The sequence below is a fragment of the Mytilus trossulus genome, chromosome 9 (assembly GCF_036588685.1).
Source record: "Mytilus trossulus isolate FHL-02 chromosome 9, PNRI_Mtr1.1.1.hap1, whole genome shotgun sequence".
In the NCBI taxonomy this organism is placed as follows: domain Eukaryota; kingdom Metazoa; phylum Mollusca; class Bivalvia; order Mytilida; family Mytilidae; genus Mytilus; species Mytilus trossulus.
This window is the reverse complement of record NC_086381.1, coordinates 45996961-46009056: the sequence shown is the minus strand read 5'-3', so window position 1 is coordinate 46009056 and position 12096 is coordinate 45996961. Positions and strand designations below refer to the sequence as shown.

Sequence of the window (12096 nt, the reverse complement as noted above, 5' to 3'; positions counted from 1 at the left end):
AACATTGTAATATAAATGCGGTTGAAGATGAAACCCACTTTTTCTTAAAATGTAAAATTAATAAATCTTTACGTAATCAGCTCGAAAAAGATATAAATAATATATGACCAGAATTCTTTAATTTGTCTGAAACAGATAGATTACAATTAATTCTATCTTCATTTCATATTATGCAGCTTACTGTTCCATTCATTAAAAAGTCATTTGCACTGAGGGGAGTGGACACAACGCCTGCATAAATATTACTGTTTTGCCACTTTATATATAATGTTTTTATGTTAATTTTTCTATTGTGTATATTGTATTGTATTGTTTGTATATGTTTTATATTGTTTCATTCTTGTTTGCTGTATTACCCATAATTGACTCATTTGCAATCATAGCACGTCTCCTTATTTTTATACAAATCACAAATATTTGCAAAAATGGCTTTCTTAAGAGTAACTACAAATGCGGACAAGGTTAGATGATTCTGGTAAACATATATGGAAAGTATACCAATTAAGCAAGAAAATGAATTCAGGTGATCAACATCTAATGAAAACGTATATACCCTGCAATGAATCTGTATACCAAATACAGATGTCCAAATAGCCATGATAAACTGTTGATATAGAGTTATGTCTCAACTTTTCAAAGTTTGGTCATGTTGATAGCTATATCAAAAATATTGAATCCAAATAGCAATATTTAAACTATGCATCATGTAAAGTCAATGAACCATGATGTTGGTGCAGGACCAAATAACCTAATAGAAATGAGAAATGCGAATACATATAAAACTGCAAACCAATAATCATTGACTTATCATAAGTGGTTACCTTTAACTTAAACTTAAATTTAAAAGCATTGTCCAAACAGCATGGTGAAGGTTGGGGCCATATAATCACCATTGGAAAGAGACTTACAAATGCTTATACATTGAATGCATACCAAATATCATTGACTTAACATTAGCAGTTTTTTTCAAAAACTGATCTTACACAAACTGAAAATTTAACATAAATGTATGTCAAACATTTTAGGCCAATGACCATGACTGAGGAGGCCAAAATAAATAATTTCTATGGAAATGAGATGTGCCTATGCAACTATATACCAAATACCATTGATCTGTCACTAGTGGTTCTTCTTAAACTGACCTAATCACAAACTCATACATGTAAAATAATTAAATGTTTTAATGTCAACAGACCATGACATGAGGGAGAGGGGCAAAATAATCTCCAGGGAATTGAGATGTGCAAATGGTAATACAACTGCCTAGTGCCTACAAAATACCATTGACTTATAATTACCACTTATGTTTCCCCATCAACTGACGTTTCCGACCTAGTAAAAAACTAATACACTGTTAAAGATGCTACTGCCACCATCGCCAGAAACAGCATACCTTAACATTGCTCTGTCAAGACAAAAACTGGATATAATACTAAAAATGTATTATCTTAATTGACTTACAGCAGAAAAAATGCAAGAACAGTACAGATAAAACAAATTATAATTCTTTAAAATTCTATCACAATTACAAATATCACAAACAAATATGTAAAATATATCACATCTTATCAAGGAACAGTTTTTTAACTGGTAAATTTCCATAAGGTGAATGTCTACTGTTATATATGGATGGACTAAACAGGTCACATGAGTAGTTAACAGAATGTAAATTAGTAGAGTTATTCCCCCTTATAAAACTTGATTTAGAAATATTGTCTCCCCTTTCAGATAATTTTGAACTTGAAAATGAAAACAAAGAATTACTCTGAGAAAATAAAGCTGGTGACGTTACACAATTGTCATACTTTGCAAAGTTTTCAGTCTTTTCTGATGGAGATATGTTTTCTTTACATCCATCCAAGCCCTCCTCAAAAGTTTCAGAGAAAATTGAAATTAAAGATTTATTGTTATACAATTTGTTGTCAGCCTCATCTGTTTCTGATTCTATCGGTGTAGATGAATGTCGGCTTGATTGCACTAAATCCTTTTGACCTCCAAGATGATTACAGACCTTTGGTAGTTTATTGATCATTTGCAGGGGCTTTGGTCTTTTGAAACATATATCTGGACTTGGTGAAAATAAATCTTGCGATAAGTCAACATGACTACTGGTATAATTTACAATCGGTGAATTTTCTGCTGCAGTAATAATATTATAATTCATGGTTTGGTTTGCTGTTATCTTGTTTTCTGGAATTTTTTCCAACCCTGTTTTTAAACATGATTTTCTTGATTCACCATTATACACTGCAGGATTAGAATTAATTTTCATTTGGAGGTCAATCAACTGAACAGAAGTTTGATAGCTCAGCCGACGGGAAAACTTTACCGATTTCTTTGAAGAATCTTGTCTTTCAGGTCTTCTATTTTCCTGTTCTTCAAATTTATTGTCCTGATTAACATTTTCAACAAGATATCTTGTTAAACTTTTGGAAACAGCAGAAGTTTCGCCAAACAAATCTTCCGATGCATTTAAGTAAAGTGATTCTGAAACAAAACTGTGCCCACACTGAAATTGGTTATTTATACTGTCCTTATAATCAAGGTGTTGCGGATCCAGATTGTGCTGACTTTCACAAATGAATTCCAAACTTTTTTCTGCATCTCTTTGTAAACATTCATTTTTTGTTCCTGAATCAACCAAGTTTTCTCTGAATTCTTTATCATTATGAGTTTCCTTTATTTCGATTGATATCGCTGGAATTTTATCATGTTTATTGATTTTATCCCATTTATTCAAGGAAATGTTAGTTTTTACATTTGCTTGCAGATTTTTGTCAAATTCGTGACTAAGATCTTCAATATCAATATCATTCAATTCTGGGGCACAAGAAATAACAACATCTTCATCATGATCATCATTACAAAACTTATTGAATTCATTTGGAATCTTTTCTTGATTATGATGTTTATTGATTGGAATGGATTTCTGATTGTCAATTTCAGATTTATTTTGCCCTAAAACTAACCTTTGAAGAACAATTTCATTTGTTTTAATGTTACTGCTTTCACTGACTGAGGGTTGCATCTTTTTGTTTTTACTTTCACAAGGCTTGTTAATCAGCTGTTCAAATGAATCTTCAAACATATTGTCAAATATTTCTTCCTCTGTTTCAGGTTTAAATACTGCTCTTGACTTTGTTTCTGGATTAGTGTTAAGGGTTTCCTTTTTTATCATACGAGTCGAATTATCCAAGTATAAATTTGAATTTGCTTCAGCTTGTAAGTTAAGTTCTGTTTTAGATTCCTGAACTGGTACATCAAAAATGGCCCTAGGTTTTCCTTTTGTAAGATGAACAGAATGTTTGACAGCTTTATTTGGCATTGGTGTAGAAACAACATCAGTTTGGTTCTCAAATTCAAAACTTGAATCATCAAATAAATACAGCTCTAATTCTTCAGACTCTGGTACATCGTCTGGTAAATCTGGTACTTTTAGATTCTGCAGTAAGATTGATCCTTCTAGGCTAACAGACATGTTTGCATTAGGAGGTTTTGATTTTAGATTGGACTTCTTTTCTGGGTTAAAATTTGTGCATGTAGATACAGCACTAGTATAACCTGCATCATGACAGACTTTGATATTAGCTTGTCCTATTAGTGGAATATGACTGAAAGAACTATCAACCTGTGAGAAAAGGGGCTCTGAGTTTGTACAAAGTATATCATCCATTTCTGAACTCAAATTGACTGTTTCAAGGTTGATTTTGATTTCACACCTGTTGTTTCCGGAGTCAACCTGAACAGGGCTTTGGTAGGCAGAACTTTCATCTTGAGAGAAAAGCGGTTCTGAATTTGTACATAGAATTTCCTGTTCTATCATATCCTGAGTTTCTCCATCATCTTGTGAGAACAATGGTTCAGAATCTGTTTCTAATTCAGTGTCTAAGTTCCTACTCAATTTCAATTCTTTGTCAGAAAAATTCAAAATGTTTTGCTTATTATCTCCCTTGGATAGACAAACTTCTTCAGACAAATTTTCAACAGTAAAAACATTTTTAGATGAACTTCTTTCAGTGCATTCTGATTTAGAAACCTGTAATTTTGTTGAGGAATTTAAACTGGTTTGAGATCTTCTAAAGCTTTTACCATTTCTATTCTTAGATTCTGATTGAAAAGAAGACTTCTCTATATCGGACATTTCACAACTCAACAAAGCAGTTGTTTGACCTAGAGTTATAGAACTTTGCTCATTTGACCTTGATTGTTGTGAGGAATCTGTTCCCATATTTGAATGCTGCATATATGAGGTACCAGATTTAGATTTATCTGATACATGTTCCTTGCCTACTGTTTCCTCGCTACCATCTTTAAAGAAATTCCTTATAATCTCATAAACTGTCTTTGTTTCTCTGTTGATTGCAGGAACCATTTGGAAAGCCACCATATTTGAGCTATCTTCCTGGGAAAACATGGCATTCTGACATGCAGTACGTTTTGGCGTTATCAAATCTTCTAGACATATTCTTTCCTTCCCACCAACTGCACTAGAAGCTTTCACACCAAAGTAATAATGCTGTCCAATAAAACAATGTTTAAGTCCTAGAAGTAGAATATCTTCTGAGTTACCATACATACTTTCTATCTTTCTTAAAAACCTATAAAATAATTAATACTGAAAGTAGAAATAATTTATGGTGATAGAATACATCTAATTTCTGTGTCATTTTGTCTCTTGTGAAGAGTTGTCTCATTGGTAATTATAATCATACCACATCTTTTTTATATGAAGAAAAAGACTCACAATACATGTACATAAAAGAGTATAATTTTGTGTTTCCATTTTGTAAATGATTTACCGAGCGAGTACTGGAGTATCGCTCGGTAAATCCAATGAGTAATCGATTAGTAAATCTTCACCGAGTTGACATCCCTACTAAATATAAACACATGATATAATAAAAAAAAATAATTGGCAAATCAACTTTAAATGATCTTTTGTAAAAAATGAAGGAGAAAAAATGTGATTTTGAAATTCCAATGCTGATGACATTGAAAAATAAATAAATGCAATCCATGTTTTTTTTAATATTCAGATACAACATGCTGAAAAGTCATCAATTTGTAATAAATTACAATATCAGACTCATTTCTAATAAGGATTATATTTGTTTTAACCATGATAACTTCTGATACATGTACATTGTATATTTACTCTTAACTTGATCAGACCTTATCCTGAAATATCACCTAGTCACATGAATATCAAAATGGAAGTCAACACCTTTTTTTATTCTAGTAACAGGCAAGACAATACAACTGAGAGCCTGATTATCATATAGAGTCAAACCTGCTTGAGACCACCATCTTAAGCAAAAATCTGTGTTATAAGACCATTAATTTAAGGTCCAACTATAATGCATTTCAAAGAAATTAAACCTGTATTAAAAGACCACCTTTCTTAAGAATCCACTCTTTTGCTCTGCCTTAGGTGGTCTCTTAAGACAGGTTTCACTGTATTTTACAACTTACCTAACAAACTGATTGGTAGACATCCCAAAATAAGGCTGCAACACACTACCAAACAAACAAATATTAGCCAGTGTATGACCATCAGTTACCTTTAGTGACAATCTATATCTCCAATCTAAATCTTCTGTGGTAGAGCTACAACCACATTTTAAGCACTGCCATCTACACAAATGGAAATTAAAATGTAAATGCTGGTTAGTCCATGAAAACAGAGACAGAGAATGTACTCCCAACAGACATGGGGTAATCGTAATCAGTAATCATAATCAGCTGTAATCGATTACATTTTGCAGTGTAATCATATGTAATCAGTAATCATGCCATTTCTGATTACAAGTAATAATAATGTAATTGATTACATTGCCATAAACAGGTGTAATCATGATTACTTTTAGATTACTTTAAGATTACATTCATATGATTACTTGCAAATTACAAATCTTGTATACTTGTATATAGGAAAATAGTTTTTGATAGACAATATGAAAATGTAGAGCATGAATAAAAAAATCATGAAACTAGTATTCCCTATGATGGGACTTTGTTTAATGTGATAAATAGTATCATCTATATAACAAGTTTTGTATAACCAAGTGTTTTATTTTGTTAATAGTTTACTGAAGGAATTTGCTTTCCAGTGTTTGTGAGATTGAGCTCCTATGATATAAGAGTATGTCTTGAAAGCATTTTTGTTCATTGATTGAACACTTCTGATATTAAACCAAATTTCATATAAGTATGCCCAATATTTTTATAAAACTACAATGAAATTCAAAAGCAGAAAACATTTAGTTCCAATTTGACTCTGAGGGTCGACATACATAACTGCATAAGCCCTTTTATTCAAAATGGAATATAAAATCATATTTCATTTTTGACAATTTTAATAAATTTTGTTTTCCATAAATATTATGATATATATGTATTCAAAATTTTCAACCAACAAATTATAACAATTAACCACTAATAACTTTATTGATATTGCAATTAAGACAATAAAATTTTAATACCCTAGCTCACCTATTGTTTGTTAAAAAATGGAAGTAGTGATTAACACCTGTAAAAACATTTATGGATGTGTCAATTATGTCCTCACAGACAATAAAACTATACCTAATTGATTTTTCATTATTTGTCCAGGTTTTTTGTGAATTGGGCAGTTGGTTCAAATTTGTAGAAAAAAAACAAAGTTATATCTTTTACATAGAGTTAGGACACTTGTCTATAGCTATGTTATCAAATTACACATGTTACACTGTACTTCTCTAAATTCTTTTAAATAAGATTAATAAATTATGGCTTTAAAAAAAATCACCAAAATTAGCTTTTTCGTGAATATAAAAAGTTATTAGAAATTCTTTAATATTGCAATATACAATGTAATCAAGTAATCACAAGTAATCATGATTACTTTAAAGAAAAGTAATCTAATGTAATCAATTACATTTGAAATAAGGTGTAATTGTAATGTACTCGATTACATTTTATAAGCAAAGTAATTGTAATTTAATCGATTACATTTTAAAGTAATCGACCCCATCCCTGACTCCCAAAGCCCTAATAGAACCATATGCATGCATGGTACAATTGTACAATTGTGCTATATGTTTACAATGGTGTAATCTGAATAGATTTAATAATATACTGCATTATCATTATGGAGCAGATATTTTAGAGCAACAGTGCTTTTTCAAATCCAATGCAAACATGGCAAAGGTGCTATTTCTAAACACTGGGAGATCGCTAAGTCAAGAATATACCCTTTTCATTGTACATTTTGTAAATATGTAATGTTGTTTTTCAAAATGTATGACATTACTTATATAATTACATGTACATACTAGTAAAACATAAAATATATATGCTATCTGAGGATATATGTAGTCAACTCAGGCCTTTGTTAGTCTTTTCTTAATTTTTAATTTTAGTTTCTTTTATATACATGTATTTCGAAGTTTAGTATGATGTCCATTATAATGTGTACTGAACTAGTACAAATGTAGTACATATTTTTGTTCAGGGGCCAGCTGAAGCACACCTACGGATGTCAGATTTTCACGCTGTATTGAAGACCCTTTGATGGCCTTCTGCTGTTTTCTGATCTTTGGTTGGGTTGTTGTCAGCCTTTTTGACACATGCCCCATTTCCATTCTCAATTTTAAGATATAGAAATAACATACATGTAAATCTATTAAAAAGAGCAAAAAATACATATATGTATATATGTGCCTGTCCCAAGTCAGGAGCCTGTTATTCAGTGGTTGTCGTTTGTTTATGTGTTACATATTTGTTTTTTCGTTCATTTTTTAAATAAATAAGGCTGTTAGTTTTCTCGTTTGAATTGTTTTACATTGTCATTTCAGGGCCTTTTATAGCTGACTATGCGGTATGGGCTTTGCTCATTGTTGAAGGTGCTGTACAGTGACCTATAGTTGTTAATTTCTGTGTCATTTTGGTCTCTTGTGAAGTTGTGGAGAGTTGTTTCATTGGCAATCATACCACATCTTCTTTTTTAATAATATGAGTTTGTAAACCAGTTGAGAAAGATGAAATCAAATGCATATCAAATATTTCAAAACTTTTACTCCATTATTGTTTATACTACATTGTACTTATATTCTTAGTAAACATTCATACCTATCTTGAAAGCAATCAGATCTAAGTTTAGAACAGCATTGTGAGCAACAAGGGTAGACAACTTGTCCATCTCTGACATCTGTCACAGTACATAATATCATGTGGCGCTTTTCTGGCATATTTGTTTACCTGTAAATAAAAAAGATAAAAAAATCAAAACAACATGAACAATGGCACAAACTACATGTACAAATGTATGAAGGCATTCTGATTGATTTTTTTTATGCAACACATTTACTGATTGACTGAAAGTTTTTTTTATCTATCAGCTCAGAAACATATTTTTTTCCCATGTGACCCTGATGTGTTAAATACATGTACTCTTTAAATATTAAATTTAGAATTGAGCTAAAAGTAATGACTGCAATGTATTTTGTCTATTCCAAATAATCTTAAAAATAAGGTGCACACTTTTAAATAATGTTCTATATAATGTATGGGTTATTCAATGTGCACAACACATTATAGTACTGCTTCTTTTTATAAGGTTGTCTGCATATATAGAGAATATCATATGGCTTTTTCAATATCGCATCCGTATCAACCCAAGCCACCAAAAGCTCTGCTCGAGGGATTATATTGATTGAGGGTTGATACGGTGTGTGATATTGAAAAAGCCATATCATATACACTTTATTATATAATGATATATATACATATACCTCAAGTAGATGTTTTTTTATGTGACATGATGTCATACAGATAAGGAGGTTTGAAATGACGCCATACAGATTATAGGTTTGACATGACGTCATACATTTTAATGACTGCAATCGATGATGTGACGTCATACAGATTAAAGGTGTGATAAAGCTTTTGCAACCGTGCTGATATCGATATCATCACGGGTGGCTGATACAGCACGTTTGCCGTTAATTGTATTACACATACAATTTATCTGTATTTACTACTAAGTATATAATAAATATGATATATATCATGTATCTACTGATATTGTAAATATCAGCTGCACGTCACAATATCATTAATATGTAGGTTTTAGGATGAGCAGCAGATATTTGGCAATTTTGCACTTATGGTTGCATTTGTGTATTTTGAAATTGCTCGATTGAAACAAGTGTTTTCTTTGTTTTCAAAACAAACAGGAATAAATCCTGATATGTTCAGCCTGGTCAAAACTTAATTCATCAACATGATCAATGTTGGTTATCGTCGAGATTTCCTACATTTTGCCAGACAAGCTGGGACCATGGGTCAAAACAGCTGTTGGACATCAGAGTAATCTTGGACTACGTGTAAAAAATACATTATGACTTGGCTGTTACATGCAATGTCATCGGTCAAAGTTATTAATATTAAAGCTGGGTCAACATATTTGGTGTCACAAAGCCATGATATACAATTTTATTAAAATCTATTACAAGTTACATTTGTGTACCTTGTAACAAGTTACAAGTGGACAGGCAAAAATCTCAAATGCTGTTTGACATTAACTCCTACATACAATACACCTTATCGCTATTTCTCCACCATTACTGGCCTGGATATCTCACAGGTAAAATTAAAAAACATAAAACAAAATATTTGACGCCGCAATGGAAAAGAGATTGTTGTATGCATCAATAGTTCAAGGTGCTGGGTCTGCTGGGATAAGTGATAAGATGTATGTACATGTGACATATATTCAAAGTGATAAATAAACAAGAATGTGTCCATTACAGTCAGCGCGGTTAGCCACTAGACTGATGCCGGTATCAGGATCGTTCGCCCTAATAACATGTTCGCCCTGGGTACGTTCGCCCTGAGTTTGTTCGCCCAGAGAGTCTGTTCGCCCTACTAAAAAATATTGATATTCAGGGCATTGAAGTTGAAAAAACTTATTCAGATATTTCTATGGTATATATTCTTGAAATTTATCGAAACAGAGAAATATTTAAAAGTTTATGGCTTGTTTCGGATCGTTAACTGTTCAATGACAAAATAATTCGGATCACTGATTATTGTCATACTTGTCTTTTGATGGATTATTAATAAAAATCAAACGTTTTGTTTTGATAAAATATTCAGCTTGAAATTGATAAACACAATGATGTACGAACTGTAAATCATGAAACGGATTTACAAGTTCATTATTATACTCGGAGACAGTGCTAGTCTCAGTTATACTGCATGCATTCATGATTGACAGCTGAATACAATCATTTTGTTAACAAATATCAATAAAGAGAAATACATTGTATACCAATTCTACTCTGTAAATCAAAGAGAAAATGATAAAATGGTTGCGGCAATATAAATATTCTGTCAATTTGTTAACAAACTTTAACATATTTTGTTCAAATACTTAAAATTATGTGACTGGACAACAAACAGAAAAAAATAAAAAATATGGGCGAATGGACTCTTGGCGAACAGGTATCAGGGCGAACACGTAGTATGGCGAACGTGAATCAGGGCGAACGGACCCGGATTCACCGATGCCCCAGACTAGTGAAATCTTATATGGACTAGTAAGTTATTGCAAAACTTTGTTTGGACCAATATGAAAAATTGTTTGAATATTGGTTTTTGGACTAGAAGTTAAAAAAGTTTTTGGTGCAGACTGCCATCATTGTCAACATTGTCCATAGAACATGGATGCCCTACTCGATCACAGTCATTTTCTATGTTTAGAGGACAGTGAAAAAAAGGTAAACATTGAAATTTGGCATTAAAATTAGAAAGATCATAAAAATAAGAATATATGTTAATTAGAATTCAACTTCATCAAAACTACCTTGACCAAAGACTATACAATCTGAAGCAAGACAGACGGACGAACGAGTGGATGCACATACAGAACAAACAAAAAAATATATGCCCCTGCCCCTGGTATACATGTAGGACAAGGGGTTTGTTACAATTGCCGGGTTTACTATCCATACAAACCCCTAAAAAAACACATGCTTTTTTAGGGGTTCGTATGGATAGTAAACACGGTAATTGTAACAAATCTCTGTGTGTGGCCTGAGGGGCATTAAATATAATTAAAAGTTATATGTGGGGTGATATGGGGTCCTCCCACTCAGGGGTTGATAATAAGCTCTATGAATCAAATCTATATTAGACTGCTGAACACATTTGATTGATGAGGAAATGTCATACAGGACTACTATAAAGTTCATATACTTGGAAACATTACAATCGTACATTTGTTTTGAAAATGCCGCTGTACAACCGGAAACTCATATTCTAGTTTAAAAATATGACGGTATGGACTAGGATGTCGTTCCGAACATAAAATTATTTTAAAGAGGTATCAAGGATTTGTATAGTAAGTACTGTAGTGTACAAATCCTTGCTACCTCTTTAAAATAATTTTTGACATATAAACAAAAATAACAACATAAACTTTATCCCTTTCTTTAAAAGTTTGAACAATATGCATGCAAATATGTCATATGTCATCATGTATATACATATATATCAAATAAAAACTGGTATTAATATTTTTTTAATGTGACTTTTCAAAGATCTTCAACATGTTCAAAGGGAGGATGGATGATCTGTTGTTTTTTTTGTTGTATTTACTTTTATGTTTATTATTCAAAAATAAAAAAACTTGTGGTATGATTTCCAATGAAACAACTCTCCACAAGAGACTAAATGAGACAGACATTTACAACTCTTGGTCACCGTAAGGCCTTCAACAATGAACAAAACCCATACCGAATAGTCTGTTTAAAAGCCCCAAAAAATACAAATGAAAACAATGAAAACGAGAAAACTAACTCATGGCACAGGTCTATAGATGAATAGATAGCTATAGTATATATGTAGAAAACTTGAATAACAAACGAAAAAAAAAGGTGTATGTACTATATTCTTTCTGTACAACATTCGAGATAAAAAATAAAAAAACTAGTTTTCCCGGTTTATTGTTTTGTTTTTTACCATCAATGTCCATGCTGATTGGTGGGCCAACATTTTCACAGAAGAGGATTTTTTCTCAAAATTTCCAACGACAACTGGCCGCGGGCGGCAACC

At 31.8% G+C, this 12096-nt stretch overlaps 1 protein-coding gene across 2 annotated transcripts; it reads right to left on the bottom strand.

The window, feature by feature from the left end:
- Positions 1–1483: 1483 nt before the first annotated feature.
- On the bottom strand, positions 1484–11305 carry LOC134683000 (uncharacterized). Of its 2 annotated transcripts, none has more exons than XM_063541985.1 (4): positions 11260–11305; positions 8110–8238; positions 5473–5634; positions 1484–4598 (listed from the first exon to the last, which is right to left on the bottom strand). In XM_063541985.1, exons 2-4 carry the CDS (start codon positions 8226–8228, stop codon positions 1559–1561), a joined length of 3321 nt encoding a protein of 1106 aa, XP_063398055.1. In that variant the 5' UTR covers positions 8229–8238; positions 11260–11305; the 3' UTR covers positions 1484–1558. The 2 variants fall into 2 exon arrangements, with proteins under 2 accessions (XP_063398055.1, XP_063398056.1); XM_063541986.1 differs by having other exon boundaries at positions 11215–11279.
- Positions 11306–12096: the final 791 nt, after the last annotated feature.